The 16,666-nt window shown below is 32.9% G+C and overlaps 1 protein-coding gene across 15 annotated transcripts in view; it reads right to left on the reverse strand.

The window, feature by feature from the left end:
* Mycbp2 (MYC binding protein 2) overlaps positions 1–16,666 on the reverse strand; it is a 262,562-nt gene that overhangs the window by 146,601 nt on the left and 99,295 nt on the right. For 12 of the 15 annotated variants that reach the window (XM_063246885.1, XM_063246888.1, XM_063246889.1 and 9 more), the window contains 6 exons: positions 12,620–12,737; positions 10,070–10,274; positions 9,319–9,472; positions 3,651–3,823; positions 2,327–2,452; positions 2,110–2,237 (listed from right to left, as the gene is read on the reverse strand). In XM_063246885.1, coding sequence (XP_063102955.1) covers positions 2,110–2,237; positions 2,327–2,452; positions 3,651–3,823; positions 9,319–9,472; positions 10,070–10,274; positions 12,620–12,737 — 904 coding nt within the window. The remainder of the gene's footprint in view (positions 1–2,109; positions 2,238–2,326; positions 2,453–3,650; positions 3,824–9,318; positions 9,473–10,069; positions 10,275–12,619; positions 12,738–16,666) is intronic. The other 3 variants (XM_063246890.1, XM_063246891.1, XM_063246892.1) reach the window with 1 other exon arrangement.

Below are 16,666 nucleotides of genomic sequence, written 5' to 3' on the forward strand. Positions count from 1 at the left end.
AAATTGTATATTTTCTTGATTCAGATTTGGTAATAAAATATGTTTGGTAATGAAATTTGGTAATGAAATACGTTTCTAGGAACTATAGATTTCTTCTGTGCTTTCCATCCTACGTTTCTGTAAAGATTTTGAAGTAGGTATTAATGATCTTCTCAATTTCCACAGATCTGTAATGATTTCACCCTTCCGAGTTTTTTCTTTCCTGTTTTCTTAGTCTCAATTACATTAACTTGTGTTTTGATCTTTATAATTTCCTTCCTTCTATCAGTTTTGGGATTGACTTGTTCTATTTTTCCTAGAAGCTCAAGGTGCAGCATTAGGTTATTTGTGCTCACTTTGTTTTCCTGATGTATGAATTCACTGCTACATATTTCCCTCTTAGGACTGCTTTCATTGTGTCTCACAAGTTCCAGTATATTGTATCTGCATTTTCATTTGATTGTCGATTATGCTTAATTTCTTCTTTAATTTCATCTGTGACCCCCTGGTTGATCAAAAAGGTGTTATTTAATTTCCATGTGTTTATGGTGATTTAGCCATTTCTTTTGCCATTAATTTGTAATTTCAGTGCACTATGGTCAGGTAACATCCAGGGAATAATTTCAATTCCTCTGTCTTTACTCAACCACGTTCTGTAGGCTAGTGTATGGTTTATTTTAGAGAATGTCCCACTGGTAGCTGAGAAGCATGTGTATTCTCATGATGGGTAGATCGCTCTGTGACAGTCACCACTCTGTAATTGCCTATTAAGTCCATTTGTGCATGTATGTTTGATTCAGTTGTTATTTCTTTGCTGACTTTTTGTCTAGTTGGTATATCACTTTGTGATAATGAAGTATATTAAGGTCTCCCATTACAACTGTGTTATTGCTTATTTGATATTTATGTGTATTAATATTTGTCTAATATAGTTTGGTGCTACCATATTTTATGTACTGTTATCTCTTCCTCTTAAACTGTTCCCTTTACAAGGATGTAATGACCTTCTTTATCTCTCTTAATCAATCTTGGCTTGAAATTCACTTTGTTTGCCAACAGAATAGCTACCCCCGCTTTTTTCTGCATTCCTGTTGCATGGAGTATTGTTTTCCATCTTTTGATTTTCAGTCCAAGAAATTATTTACTTATACATTTTTTTTGTATGCAGAATTTTGTTAGATCTTGCTTCTTGATCCATTCTGTCAGTCTGTGTCTTTTGATTGGAAATAAATCAGATATAGAAGCTTAAATATCACATGGCTTATTCTCTTATATGAGAAACCGAAAATACAAATAAAAAGCAAAATAAAAGACAGACATTAGGAAGTAGGGAGATAGCTCTTTCTCAAGGAGAAAGGGAAGCAAGACAAAAATGGAAGAGGAAAAAGAGGAGGAGAAACAGTTAAGAAACAGTAATTAAGATGTGTTATGAACATTTACCAACGTCCCATAAGGAATGTAAACATAATACTACAAGCATGTACTAATAAAATAAATAAATAAAAAAGCAAAGTTACATAATTTCAAAAGCACAATATTTAGCCTTCTGGTAAATTTGCAGAGAGTGGACATATATTTTGCTTAAGATAATTGCTAGTCCTTTGCGGTACAACAAATTGCTCCTAATTATTTTTAGTTTGCCTATCAGATGGAATCCATCCCCTCTACTTTATCATCACCTTATTGCTAGTTCCAAAGCCTAGAGTGATGATGTCTATTTATATAGCATTTGGCACTATAGATGTTTTAAACACTTTAGCTACAACAAAATGTTCCTGCATCAAAATAGTTGTGGCCATTATTAAAATAATTATAAAGAATGTAGCCACATAAAAAGGTAGTGCTATTTCTAGATTACCAGGAAGTTCAGCACAAAGGATTGAGACTGACTGCCAGTCTCTCTCAGTCTTCAATTACTGAAATATCATTTTCTTTAATTTTCTCTCTTACTGACTTTTTATTTTTTCAATTCTTATTTTTTACTAATACATCTTTCCAGTCAGTATATGATGACTACATTTCTCATGGGGAGCTGGTAAATGTACATACTATATCTCAACTCTTAAATAATAAACTATGTAAAAACTGGCACCTTCAACAAAACAGGATAAAAGTGTCAATGAACTTCACCTTAATTTTAGCAGTATATTCTCCTCTACCTCCAAACAGACCAAGACCACCAAGTAAAATATCAGTGTCAGCACAAAAACGTATAGCTTCTACTGAATGGGCAGAGTAGCCCCAGCCCCCTCCATGACCTAAAAGATATAAATAATAATCTGTGTTTTAAACTATTCAAATGTATTTCAATTATAGCATAATATTTCATAAATTTATATATACATACTTTCAAACCTATTTACTATACTATAATCTTCTTTGGAATAAACCTTCATTACTGCTTGAGTTTCTTCCTCTGTACTTGCAATGCCCATTTTTAAGTCTTGCATAGCAGCCAAGGTATCCAGACAACCTAAAACAACAAATAAAATTCAACTCCCAGGAATAAAAATTTCCTATAACATTAATAATACTAAATGTTTTGGAACAGTGTTGGCTATAGCAGTCTGTTTGTATAAGTTCTAAAGGGTTAGCTATCACTGCAATCAAGGATAAATTAACACAAGTAAACTCTGAATGTAACACTGTGTCATGGAAAATATTTAATAGCCAGTAAACAATTTCTTGAAAGTGGGCAATCACATTTAAATATATTATCACATTTAAATATATATTACACAAGTTTTATGCTAATCTGAATCTCTGAAAGTTGGAGTCCCTTAATCTTTGTGCCTGCTGGAAGTTGTTTCTTCTAATCAACTGTCTGAATTACCTTAACTTGATTTGTAAAATTCTTATTATCTATTATATTTAGATATGGCATGTGATTTCATAATTGCAAATCCTGGATAAACAAAAGTCAATTTTAGAGCTTTTTTTTTCTTTCTTTCTTTTTTTCAGTATAGTTGAGGATCCAAATCAGAGCCAGCTTACTTCCCCAGTCCAAGGATCATTTTTAAACCTAACAAAATAGGCTGATGAGGTGGCATACCCTTGTGACCTCAGTACTCTAAGAGACTTATACAGGAGGATTACAAGTTTGAGCCCAGCCTAGGCAATTTAGGGAGACTCTGTCTCAAAAACAGAATGGGTGAGAGCTGGGCACACAGTTTAGTTTGAAGATCCGGCTGAGCACCTCCCCAACATACTCAAAAAAGCAAGACGATAGGTAGCTATATAGGTTAACCTAAAATTTCCAGTAACAAAAAATACACATTGCAAAAGCGCTACATCTCTAACTCATTAAACAGGACTCAAGTTGATGTGCTGTGGAGTCTATGTGGTATAAGAAACAGAAAATATAAAATAATATACAAGTTAATTATATATTTGAATAGTCGATCTATGTGCCTAAAAGTTTATATACTCAAACAAACATTTTGCTTTCAAGGCTGTAATATTTAGAATATCATATCCAGCACTGGTTTGTATCTAAGTATCTTTCATGGTGGTGTTATAAGTCACATGTCATATTTTGTACCTAGCATATTACTGTTTAACAAACATGACAGAATGACATACAAATGTAAATACACTAAACAAAACAAACCCTAACCCTCAGCACAGCACTCACCAATGCAGATTAACCAGACATCAAATAATGACCCTACCTAGAATGTGCAAAGCTGCATGAGATCGAGTGGTAAGAGCCCTTGATCCTGTTGGTAGGGCAAGTTCAGGACTTAGAATACTACATCTGGACTGCATGTCTGTTGCAGAGGGAAGTCTGGCATCAGCAACTACTGCATTGTAACACCACAGTTCTCTGGTATTTGGTCGAAACCTTTCAAGAAATAGAATAATTACAGCACCTCAACATGTAATTTCTAAATTTCTAAAATATAATTGATAATGTGAAGAAAATAAATATGATAACTTAAACAGGAAAAGTGTAGCTTATTACATATATAAACTAAACATATAACTAAACAATAAAATAACTTGAATAATAAAGATTGCAGTGCTTCATAAATACAGCAACTGTACACTAAAAAAATAATGCATACACATAAATATGAAGCTCTTGTATAACAAAAACCTCACTGAAATGTTTAAAGACAAAAAATTAGTTGAAAGAAAATACTATGGAAAGGCTGGTGTGGTGGCATATCCCTGTAATTTCAGCACTTGGGAGGCTGAAGAAGGAGGATCAAAATGAGTTCAAAGCTAGCCTGGACTACATAGTGAGACCATGTCCCAAAAAAATTAACTAAAAAATTTTTTTGAAAATTAAAAAAAGAAAGGAAAGATGAAGCATAACATGAGACAAAATTATACTATCTATAATAAGATCTGTAAAGTAGTTAGAGACAATGACCCTATAGGAAAAATAGATGAGACACATGTTCCATTTTCAAAAAAGAAGCATAAATAAAATGAATGCAGACCATTCAACATTTCTAATAATATAAAAAAACTATAAGGAATTCACAATGATCTCCCAACATTGTCCTGTTTGTCTTATTGCTTACCTAACAATATCCTCAAAAAACAGCTTCATTTCCTGATCTCTTTTAGCGGTTGGGCAGAAGTAAATGAGAAATTGTTTAATAAGTACAGCACTTCCATTTTATAAGACAAAAATTTCTAGAGTTTTGTACAACATGAATATATTTAACACTACTGACTTAGAAATGATTGAGATGATAGAGTCTATATTATTAACCACAATTTAAAATGACACTTAAAGGTATTTAAAATATTTGGTATGAAATAAATTCTATCACTCTGAATTAGTGGCCAAAAAAAATAAATTCTATAATGGTAGCCTCTGTAACTCACAGCACTGCTATCATTGTATCACTGCTTTTGAAAAGTCCTGTAAAAATCTAATTATTGTTCCTTTTTGTCATGATTTGTTTCTCTTTGTGTGTTTTTAAGATTTTCTCTGATTTCTGGTGTTCTACAACTTCATCACATTATCTCTTAGTTGTAGATAATGGAAACAATTTATAGTATGTGGTGATTCAAACTTTTATTTGTTCCTGGAAAATTACCTTCACAAATCCTGCTTGTCTATCATTTCTAATTTCTCCTTCAGGGACTCTAATCTCTAATGTTTCTTTCTTGGTTTTCTCTTAAATTTTTCTTATTAAATCTTCAAATATCTATACTTCCATATTTTTCAGTATTATGTCTCCATGTTTTTAGCACTTAGCATATAGGAGGCCCTCAGTTCAATACCTAACACTCCCTCTTCCACAAAAGGAAGAAACCATTTGCAAAGTTTCGCTAGTTTTCAAACATGACTCATCATTTAAAGTCTCATTTTGAGACTATTTGCTCATTTTGGTAATTTATTTTTTTAAACCATGTATACGAAATTTATACAGCTAACAACTTCAAGATATTAATTTGACCTTGCTGCTTATTCTATTGAACTTCCCCAGAAAACCTGAAAATAAGCATCTTAGACCTTAAGCTCTAGTTTGACTAAATCTTACCTCTTTAAAAACTTGAAGATCTAAAGGGAGAGTGCTTTTCGGTAAAGATTTCATCTGCCTTCTTCTGGAGACAAAGGGGCATTACTGATGTGTATTAGCAATACTCAAGCACCCAACAGCCTAATCTGAGAGTTCTGAGTTCTTTCACCTATATTGTGCAGCTGACACAATGCCTGTTTTCTAAACTACCAGGCTGATGTCAGCATTTGCGCTTAGTGCAATACTATTTTTCACATATGCTGATAGCTTCTGTTCAAGGGTCACTCAGTGGAGATAGGATTTTGTTTTCATATTGGTTTTCCTTTTTGAAATGGAGGAAGAACTTGGGAGACAGGGACAGGACATTTGTAATTTTTTTAGCTGAATGCCAAGCAATATATAAAATGTGAGTTTGTTCATTTAAGTATAGAGTCTTTCAAAGTATCTAGCTTACCAAAATTTCAGAAATGAATATTCCCATTTGCTCTTTGAAACCACATCAATCTAATTTGTACATCTCATGCTTGGATGAAATTACTCTCTTCAAAGTAATGAATAACTTTTAAGTAACCAAGTCCAATGCAATTTTTGATCATCAACTTGGGTTAATCCATCAGTAGTACTCAACACCAAAAAATAACTCCTCTTTTGGACCTATTTCTGTTTCTTATTTCAATGTCAGTACACACTCCTGGGATTCTCTTGTAGTTCTCTGATTTTCTTTCTTCTAATGAGTTTTTTCTCTCTACCTGACTTCTAAATTTTGAAAGTTATCAGGGCTTGGCCCAAGTCTCACTTTGCAATCGGTATTCTCTAAGTGAACTTAGCCATTTAATAGCTTTAAATATTACCTATCAATAAAATTTTTCAAAGTCATTATCTTTAGTCTATCCCAGTCCTTGAAGCCTGATTCATTTATCTTGATTACCACTTACTATCTTCACTTAGATTGCAAATTCATTAGGTCAAAAACAGAAGTCTTGACAAAACTTGTCTTTCTGCCTTGCCTGAATCAGTTAATAGCACCAATGTCTACTCAGATATTAAAGTCAGAACACCTTCATGCTGACTACCCTCAAAACACAAACAAGTCTATTTAGTTTGACTCTATCTTCCATCTTCCCTACTACCTCTTTTACAAGTTAGTGTCTTTCCTTTGCATTTATGCATTAGCTTCTACCACCAGGCCTCCTCCTGATTCTTTTTCCAAACTAAGTATAATCTCAATATCATTTCCTAACTCAAATTCCTGCGAACACTTTCTTCTTATAATCTAGTCTATAAAGTCCTACATTTCCCTACCCTGCCTATCTCTCTAGATTCACTTCATGCCACTCATTTGTAATGCTTTAATTTTACTGGCTGTTTTCAAATTCCTAAAACACTGTCAAGCCTTTGCTTATATGAGGACGCTTGGGCCTACTATGCTCTCCCGACTTGGAATAGTCTTTCTAATTCTGCAAATCCCTTTTTTTTTATACTTGAAGGTTTTAACTTGTCTTAGCTGTACAGAAGAGACAACACTTCTGTTCTCCTTAATTACAGCACTGTTTTCCCTCAACAAGGTTTACAAAGTACATTATTTGTCTTCATGTAATCTCTATCTCCACTAACAAGCTGATTTGCATAAAAGGGCACTGACTCTTTTATTCATTGTACATCATTCCTTATTTACGTAATATACACTTAGTATTATATATGGAAAAATGAAATTAAAATAGCAAGATTTGAAAAAAATAATGGTATTGTCCACTAATAATGATGGTATCAGGAAATATGGATTCTTATGCACAGCAACAGTGTTAAAGTTTATAAGCCTATGTTTTGACTCAGCAGTTCCATTTGAGAACTATTTTGCAAAAATATTCTGCTACCATCATATGTTAAAAAGATAAGGTTCAATTACCTAGATATGACACTTCAGAATTCTGTTAAGATCCTAGGAAAACAGCTCCTGTTCAAAGCAAGTTTTTAATTTCCGAACTTAGTTATACTTTAAGCTCTAACTTAAATATATCTAGAAAGAAATGCCACATTGTCAATTTTTATTTTGCTAATGTAAATGTACTTTATTTAAACATAGAACATTTAGGGATGTGGCTCAATGGTGCAATTCTTGCCTTGCATGCATAAGGCCCTGGGTTCTACCCTCAGCAACACCAAAAAAAAAAAAAAAAAAAAAAAAAAAAAAAAAAAATCCAAAAATAAAACAAAACAAGTAGACAAGCAAATATCGACTGATATCCAAGTCCAAACCAGAGCCTGGTTTGGTAATTAAGACCTGTAAACCTCTAGTCAGTAAATAATTACAAGCAATTCTACCTTTACAAATACTACTCTCCTCTTCTATTTTTATTATTATTTGTTTTTTTTGAAATAGGGATCCTGAGATATATATATATATATATATATATTCTACTCTGTACCTGTCTATCTCTGCATTACTATATTTTTGGAGTATTTTACTATTCACATTCCTAAAGAGTAGACTCAATTTTCTTATTTATTCTGTATTGTTGGCATAGTATCTTCTATCTACGTAATAACTTAGATGTTTATAGAAATACTATATATATATATATATATATTCCAGGCTGCCTTGAACTCACACTGAGCCTCTTGCCTCAGCCTCCCAAGTGCTGACATTACAGCCATGTGCCACCATGCTCGGCTTCTTCCTTTTCTAGGTCCTCCATTCCATCCCACTGAGGACATTTTAACTATGTTTCTTAGTATACTCTGGTCTCTTGTTATTTAATTTATCCTGCACGATGTTACCAGAGAGATATAAAATCACTATTCAACTCCATTCATGGCTTCTAGGAGTTTTCAAGGAATACCCAAATGAAAAAGGGAGCTGATTAACCATGTGGGAAGCACTATAATTCCTACATTCTGAATGGAAGCATCATAATTAACAGAAACAATGGCAGTCGATAACTTTCAATACCAGAATTCCTATCTACTAGGATTAAATGCAGCTGAATAAATACAGCAAGGGGGAAGAAAACTATGCTCAGCCTTCTGGTAAGCCAGCATGGTAGCAGAGGGTTATACTTCCCTCTGCTAGCATTAGGAATTACTGGTTCCTAATGCTAATAACGGAAAAATACAACTTTTCTTTTTTCTTCTATAACACACCACAAATTTTAAACAAGTAAAATATCAAGGTCAGGGATGTACCTCAGCTGCACAGTGCCTGCCTGGCAAGCGTGAGACCCATGAGTTTGATTACCATATTAAAAAAAAAAAAATCACACAGAGTACAGTATCATTTCTTTACTGATTCTCTTGTGTACCTTTGTCTATCTCTGTATTACTATATTGTCTGGAGTATTTTATTATTCACATTCCTAAAATAGACTCAATTTTCTTATTTATTCTGTATTGTTGGCATAGTATCTTCTATCTATATAATTAAATTTAGATGTTTACAGAAATAAATAAATTCTATTCGACACAGAAAAGATTACTGACAAAAAAAACAGGCACAATCTCTAAAAGTAATAATTATAATAATAGTAGGAAACATTTCCAAACAACTATTACTATGTGCCTTTGCAGTATTATTATCCCCATTTCATAAATGAGAAAAATGGAGGCACAAAGAGTCAAAGTAACTTCTTCAAGATGAAAGAGAAAGCAAATTATGGATCTGGGATAAACCTAAGCAGAATAGCTCAGAATACATGCTCCTTCTCGCAACCCTATAGGTAAGATGATGTGAATGGCTGCAATGAAAGTTAATAAGTAGGAGAGTTCTTACATGTGAAAAATCTGCATATATATATGAGTTTTATGTTACCAAAAGAGGATAATTTGATCAAATGTACATCTTATACATATATATGCTTACCTCCAAATTACATCATACACAGGATCAAGACACACACCAAATCCTTGCAGATCCTCCTGCTCAGAATCATTAAAAGTTTTACAACTCCCATCTACTTTATTTATCAGAAGACATTTAAATGGCGGAGGTTCTGATATAGACGCAGGTACCAGACCTAATGAGATAATATGTATAATTTTAATATATATAACCTTTTTATATTCTTCAAAACATATAAGGTATGTAATAGTATCACCATTTTACAGGCAAAATACATATAAGAGCTTAAGTAAAAAAAAAAACTTTAAGTGCAGAATTAGGATTATCTCTGGCTATCTAAATCCATAACACATGCTCCTAATCCCTACACTACATCACTCCATTATGCAATTATTCATGGCATCACAGACACAATTATGGAGTGTTATCTTGGTTTTAATGAAATTTAAAAGTTTGATTATAACATCCCATGAAAATTAACTTCTATTATTTACTTAACAAGAAACAACAAAGAAAAATGTCTCACTCCAGTAGGTTTTACCATACAATTTAGCTCACATGTCTACCACTGTCCATTTTATGAATATTCTGGTTTTCTCAATTATTTCATTCTTCAAGCACACAGATACAAATAAACTTAGATGCTTCATTTAGTTTTATTTAAGCAGAAAAAATAAAAGCTGTACGATTGTATTCGCCATAGGGAAAGAAACTATTTACTAACAATCATGATAAAGGGTTAGGGATGGGATTTGCTTGTTGCTAGTATTACCTATTATGTGTTTACTGGCAAAAATTTCTGATGTAGCAAGTACATGAGAATTAATAAGTGCCTCATCAATTCGTAAGAAAGTCTGGTCCCCACTTGCACCTATCCAAGTGGCTTTTCTTCCATACTTTGATCCAATGTTAGGCATGGGAGCTGGCTTTGCATTCCAATACGGCACATCCAAGATAGGTCTGCCCAGTTGTCCTTTCTAAAAAATTAAGTAAGCCACAAACAGTATTGCTGGGTAAATAATCTATAATTTTTATATATAAAGTTGAAAAGATAGTAGATAAGAATAGCTGTATGAGACTTTATTCTTCATTAATGACACAAGTGAAATTTGGACAAAACACATAAAATAATTTGTTATCCCATTAATCCCTTACTACCAATCAGCTAATACAAAGAAAAGCAAAATATGTAAGATACCTGAATAATCCCACAACAACTCGGAATGAAATTAAAATAAGTTATCCTGAAGCTTATAAAAGTTTGCAACTAGGACATCTGGGACTGAAGAACAACAATGATTACCTGATTTCAGATCTTGCCATTCCCATTCCCACACCATTCCCCAAATTAAAAAAACAGCACACATATAGCACATAAACCTACACATCTTAAGCCTTCAGCAGTATTAGGAAACAAGAGATATAACGTCCTTTAAGTTAGTTACCTTTAACTGACAAGCACCTACACGCCTGAGTGCACGGAAAGCATTAAAGGGGAAGCTTGGCAAGAAGAGGGAAGTAAAGAGGACCAAGAAAATGCACCAGACATCCTTCAAAAGACAAAGCCTAACCCTTACTGCCAAAATACTGAATGAGTCAGGACTTGATGGCTCTCATGCATCAGATTGGCACAAATTATAAGGCACAACAACATATTCTGTGTATGCTGTGAAAAATAGGCACTCTCACCTGCTGCTGGCGTGAACACAGTAGAAAAAATGCTCACCTCTTATATAGAGCACAGCAATCTTGAAGCTAGCAACTTCATATCTTGCAACGAACCTCAAAATATACTTCTAACAATATTCCTAATTATCACTGAAAAATACTGGAAAAAATTAAACATCTAAGCATAAGAAATTGACTGAATATAGTATATAAGCACAATGGAGCACTACGCTCAGATGGAAAGAAAATTCCTCTAAAGTGACTCTTGAGAGATCTGAAATGATTTCTGAGAGATATAAAGCACAAAGAGCAATATAAAAAGAGCACATATAAAAAACTACCTTTTGAAAAACAAAGATAGGAAATAACTTTTGTATGTGTTTATGTGGTGTGTTTGTGGGCATATGTACTTATTTATCTTTACAAGAAGAAACACAGAAAGAATAAACTATAAAAGACCTACAAATATAGAGTGAAGAAGGCAGGAAGCAGGAGGACCAGGGAAGCAGGAGGGAGTGACACTTGCTCAATTTACCATTTTTGTACTATACTAGAGACCAAAAATCAAACAAAAAAGAATACTTTTTCTTTTAAGAAGTACTATATTTCTTAAAAATTTCCATGCCATAGTAGACAAAATAGTGGCTATGTTCCTAATTAAAGCTGACTAAAGAAACAAGACAAAAATGCAATGACTGATCATACATCAGAGGGAGAAAGTATCAAAAATTACTGAGCCAACTGACAAAATATAAAGTATTTAGGAGTAAAGAGCTAGAGAATACATAAATATTCTTATTGGTCTCAGGAGGAAAATGTTTACACACAAGAAAACATACCCGGGAACATATACACAGAAAGTAAGCAAGAACATATATAAAAGATAAATGAATCAAAATATTAAACAGATTTAAATATTAATAATAGGTAAATTTGGTTAAAGAATATATGGGTACTCCACATACTGCTTTTATTGTTGCCAGTTTTCTGTAAGTTTCAGAAATAATTTCCAAATAAGAGAAATTTTTGAAGTTCATATTTATACTTTTTAAAAATAAAGAGTTGTAAATTGTTTTTGAAACCTGAAAGTTCTACAGTTCCCAATAATAGTCACCCAAAAAGATACAGGTTTATGAACATAGCCTTATAATGATTTTCTGTGATATTCACTATGTAAAATTCTCTAAATATTTTCATTTTCAATCTTTTCGAGCTTTAATAGAGACGTGGGTAGGGCAGCAGATATACAGAAAAGATACAGTTTTAAACAGAGTTTAGTTTATATATTAGGCTTTTAAAAAGTTCTAAAATAAAAACTAAAAAAAGTTATTTACATTAAGAAAAACGAATTTTTATAAATTAGATGAGAACTTTTCAAATGATACAATTACTGAATGCTTTTAAAGGATTTTGATCTGGAATAAATCTGTCCAATTGAACCTATGGTGTTAAATTCTGTAAATTCTAATGCTGAGGTAGAAAAGAAAATTATTTGAAAGAATGTCATTCAGATTTTGGGTGCAGTGGTGGGGGAAGCTTAAAATACGCATATGCAATTGATATATAATACAAGAATTTCACTGAAAACCAGGAAAAAAGCCAACATAAATAAATTATAATTCAATGTTATTAATGTTTAAAAAGAATGCCTTACAGAAAAACTTCCAAATGTGAAGACCTGTCCATCCATTAAGAGGACTGCCGTATGGTTGCTGCCTGCAGTGACTTGTGTGCTAGGGCCTGGCAAGGCTTGAACAAGAGTGGGACATCCCCTAGTTAAAAAAAAAAAAAAAACAATTATGTCAATTTCTCATAAGACTCAACTGAAATAAAAAATCATAAGCAGTGCAATAAAAAATAGAAAAAGGAAGAACTAATAAGAATATTCAGTAAACGTGTATTTAGATGCTGTCTGTCTCCATTCTAGGTGCTAGAAAACAAATATGAGAATGACACGGATGCTGACTGTAAGATTATTAAGAAGATTTGTGGGGTTTATTCCTTAATCATGGACACATACTTTTCAACTTTTCTGAAATATTAGTTCTACTTTTATTTTAAAAGGAAAAATATGTTACCTTGTACACTAAATGGAATGTCGAGATCTCTCATTAAATAGCTGTTAAACAAAATAAAAATCATGATCCTTTATAGGAATTCAATCCAGGAATTGGATGCAATAATTAACTATACAATACTCTATTCTAACTTTTATCACTAAATAATAATTTCAGATTTTCACATAGTAGTTAGTGACTCAGAATATTACAGCATCATCAAAGGCAGTGAGATTTTGACTACAAGCTCAAGCTCAGAAGCAGACTGCCTGGATGTGATTTCTGCTGTATCACTTCATAGCAACAAGATCATGACTTTAAACAAGTCACTCATACCTTCTGTGTTTCAGTTTTCTCTTCTATAATATGGAGAATAATAATAAACTGTACCTACCCCATGCAGTTCTTTCATATAAAGGAGTTCCCTTATGTCAAATACTTGGATCACTTTTGGCACAGTAAACACTTCATCAACACATAACTATTATGATAAATGGCCTTCTAGTATCTTTTACTACTTTTATTAACCATTTCAGTAATCATCCTTAGTAATCGTTACCTATAGTTAGAATTAACCAATATAGTAGGCCTACACTTAATAGGAGCGCTTTTCTTTTAAACAATGCAATTAAGATACTTTCAATTTTTAAAAAGTACATAAAAGATACATAATGTCAGGGTTTATCAAACTACAATGAAAAATGAATTGGAAAGCGGCAAAGATTAGAAGCTGGAATTCTATCTAAGAAAATCTCACAAGAGTTTAGGAGAGTTAGGGTGAAGATCTGAAGGAAGAATAGTGTGGAATAGAATGGATGAATTTGGCAGCTCTGTAAAGAACAAGACTGACCAGACTCAACAGATGATCAATAGGGGGCAAAGAAGGTTCTTTACTTAAATAACAAGGTGGATGTTGGCAAGGGCCACTAATGCTATGAGAAAGAATGAGACCTAAGAAGGTCTTAAGAGATGGGGAAGAAGGTATTAATTGAATCTGAAAGTAACTTAATAATCTGCACAGACAATATGATGATTTTCTTTCTTTCCTAAAGCCTAACCGTAGGGATGCAAAATATAGAAAGACTGTCATGCAAAGTCTTGTCAGAATCAGAACCAAGAATATAAGAAAACTGAGGATAATGGTAAGACTTTAAGTGAAAAAATGAAATAATTTCTATGTTGGGTAGGATATAAAAGCAAAAAGAGAGAAAAAGTCAAAATATGGAGGACTATACGTAGAGAATAAAGTACCAACAAAATAAAAAGCAAGTAAAACTGGGCTACATAACAGAAGAAGAAATTGTCATTGGATTAACTGTTGTTTTAAGAATTCAGAGCTGAAGGATAGATCCAGCCTGGGGAATCATATGAAGTATTTCCATAAAGATAGATGAGGGTTAAGACAAGAATACTTTTTGGACCATCATGTAAGAGTGAAGTCACTTACAACTGGAATAAGGCTGGCGGGGAGTGGGGACAGCACACATGAAACTAAGAGCCAAATGAAAAGCATACTGTGACTAACAAGTAGGTAGGCAATAAAAAAAAAGAAGAGTAAAACAATGGTCATGACTTAAAAACACAGTGTTTCATTTTTTGTTTGTTTGTTTGCTTGCTTGTTTTTTTAATATAGGCAGGAACAGCAACAAAAAAGGTAAGTGATTTTCAATTCTGAGGAAGAGGGCATTTTAGTAAAGGGATAACCACTTTAAAGCGCTTAACTGTGAACCACTGCCCTCACAAAAGCACTCAAGAAAGTAAATGGAGAATTCCTGTAACTGTTGTCTTGTTTGTAGTATACAAAGCACTTACATATAAAATAGTATCACTGATTACCAAAAGAACTCTATGTGTACATGTGAAGAGTATAAAAGATTTCTCCAAAGGTTGGTTGTAGGTCTTCTAGCCCAAGGACTCTTTCCATGATACTGCTGAGTCCATTTATTAAATTATTTAGAAAGCAGAAGAAAAATTATATATAGGTACGTTATTTGTATATGCCAAGTACTTTATATACTTACATTCATTCTACAGTGATACAACAGAATATGAAAACTAAAGCTTAGAGAAATTAGTCATATAGTTGGTAAAAAGTGGTGAAGCAAACACATGAACCTTGCCTCGATGATTCTAAACACTGTAATCATATAGCTTATTAAATGTACAGGACAAAAGAGTAAAAACAAGATCAACTCCAGAATACTCTACTAAAAAAAAGAAAAGTATCTACACGATGTAGTTTTTTCCCCAATATCCAATTTTTAAGTTTACTAAACATGCCAAATGCGCTCAGGATTCATACTGATTAAAACAAAGAATTTATAGACTCAGGTCATGAGTGAATAAATAATGACCTTTACAAGTCTTTTGATATTCATGTAAAAAATAAAAATAATAAAATGGCTAAAATTCACTGAGCATTTACTATGGGCTAGAATCTGCACTAAGTAAACGACTTGAATCATTTTTGTAAATTCTTACAAAATCTTCTGAAAAAGATATACTTCCTTTAAATACATGGAAAAACCAAGACAAAAAAGTTAAGCAATCTCACCGGGGATATATAGCTATGAAGTGACAGAATCAGGACCCAAATTAAAGACTGATTTTTAGAAGGGTGACACACTACATAAAGGGAATATCGCTAGCATTTTTTTATATCTTCACCATAATGTACACTGCAATATTTATATCAACATACTACTAATGTATATTTTAAATTTCAATTAACAGCACTTGATTACTAGAAACTTTGCAAAAATAACCTTCAACTGTAATCATTATTTCAACTGCCTAAAAGTATTTTGTGATAATCAACTGTGTAGCAACAGGAACTTTATTTCTTGGAATTATTCCTCCGTATCAGGGATCTAACTCCTTTCCAAACTAATTTTATTGAAAGACAAGAACAGTTCTTGGTTCTTGTCTTTCAAGTTCCATACAAAATAGAGTGCTAATGACAGACGTGGTCTTGATACACTGTTAATCTACTGCAAAAAGCAAGTAGGGAGGGCTGTGCCAAGTTATTAAGTTTAGCTCAACCTGCCCAATGTCCTCCAGTTAGAAGTCAATTAATAAAAGCAGGAATTAAGCTTCCTATGTCAGAAAAAATCTTTGGGTAGTTAAAGCAGATCTCACCAGAGTTTGGTCTTAAGAAAATCTGATACAGTGTTTCAACAATAAAGGTCATTATATTTCACAAGGATAGTAAATCTAAACTATTCAAAACACTGAGTATACTTTTGTGATGTTGTCAGGTTAGGAAGTTACTACAATTTACGGCACAGTGTTCACAGTATAATGAGAACCACAAAACAATGTTTTTAGATAAAGCTTTCACTTTAAAAGCTGACAAGAGTAGTCTCCCTTTCAACAGCCATTACAGTTTAAAGTAATGTGGCAGAATCTTGGCTTATGCTGCTCATTCTTCACACTGAATAGTCAGTTAACATAAAATATAAGGTACAAGATATAATGTGAGTGTTATCATGGTTTTCATTATTTTCTTTCTTACTTGGGGAGGGAAAATATGGCTGTTCAACACCCCGTCTGTGTTGCATACATGATTGAGGTTCTGTTGTAGCTCACTGCACTGTGTCTTTCCCAGTTTGTGTGACACCCAAAATAATTCCAGGCAAATAACA

This window comes from Cavia porcellus, unplaced genomic scaffold (assembly GCF_034190915.1).
Source record: "Cavia porcellus strain 051 isolate PalLab524CR breed Dunkin Hartley unplaced genomic scaffold, mCavPor4.1 scaffold_4, whole genome shotgun sequence".
In the NCBI taxonomy this organism is placed as follows: domain Eukaryota; kingdom Metazoa; phylum Chordata; class Mammalia; order Rodentia; family Caviidae; genus Cavia; species Cavia porcellus.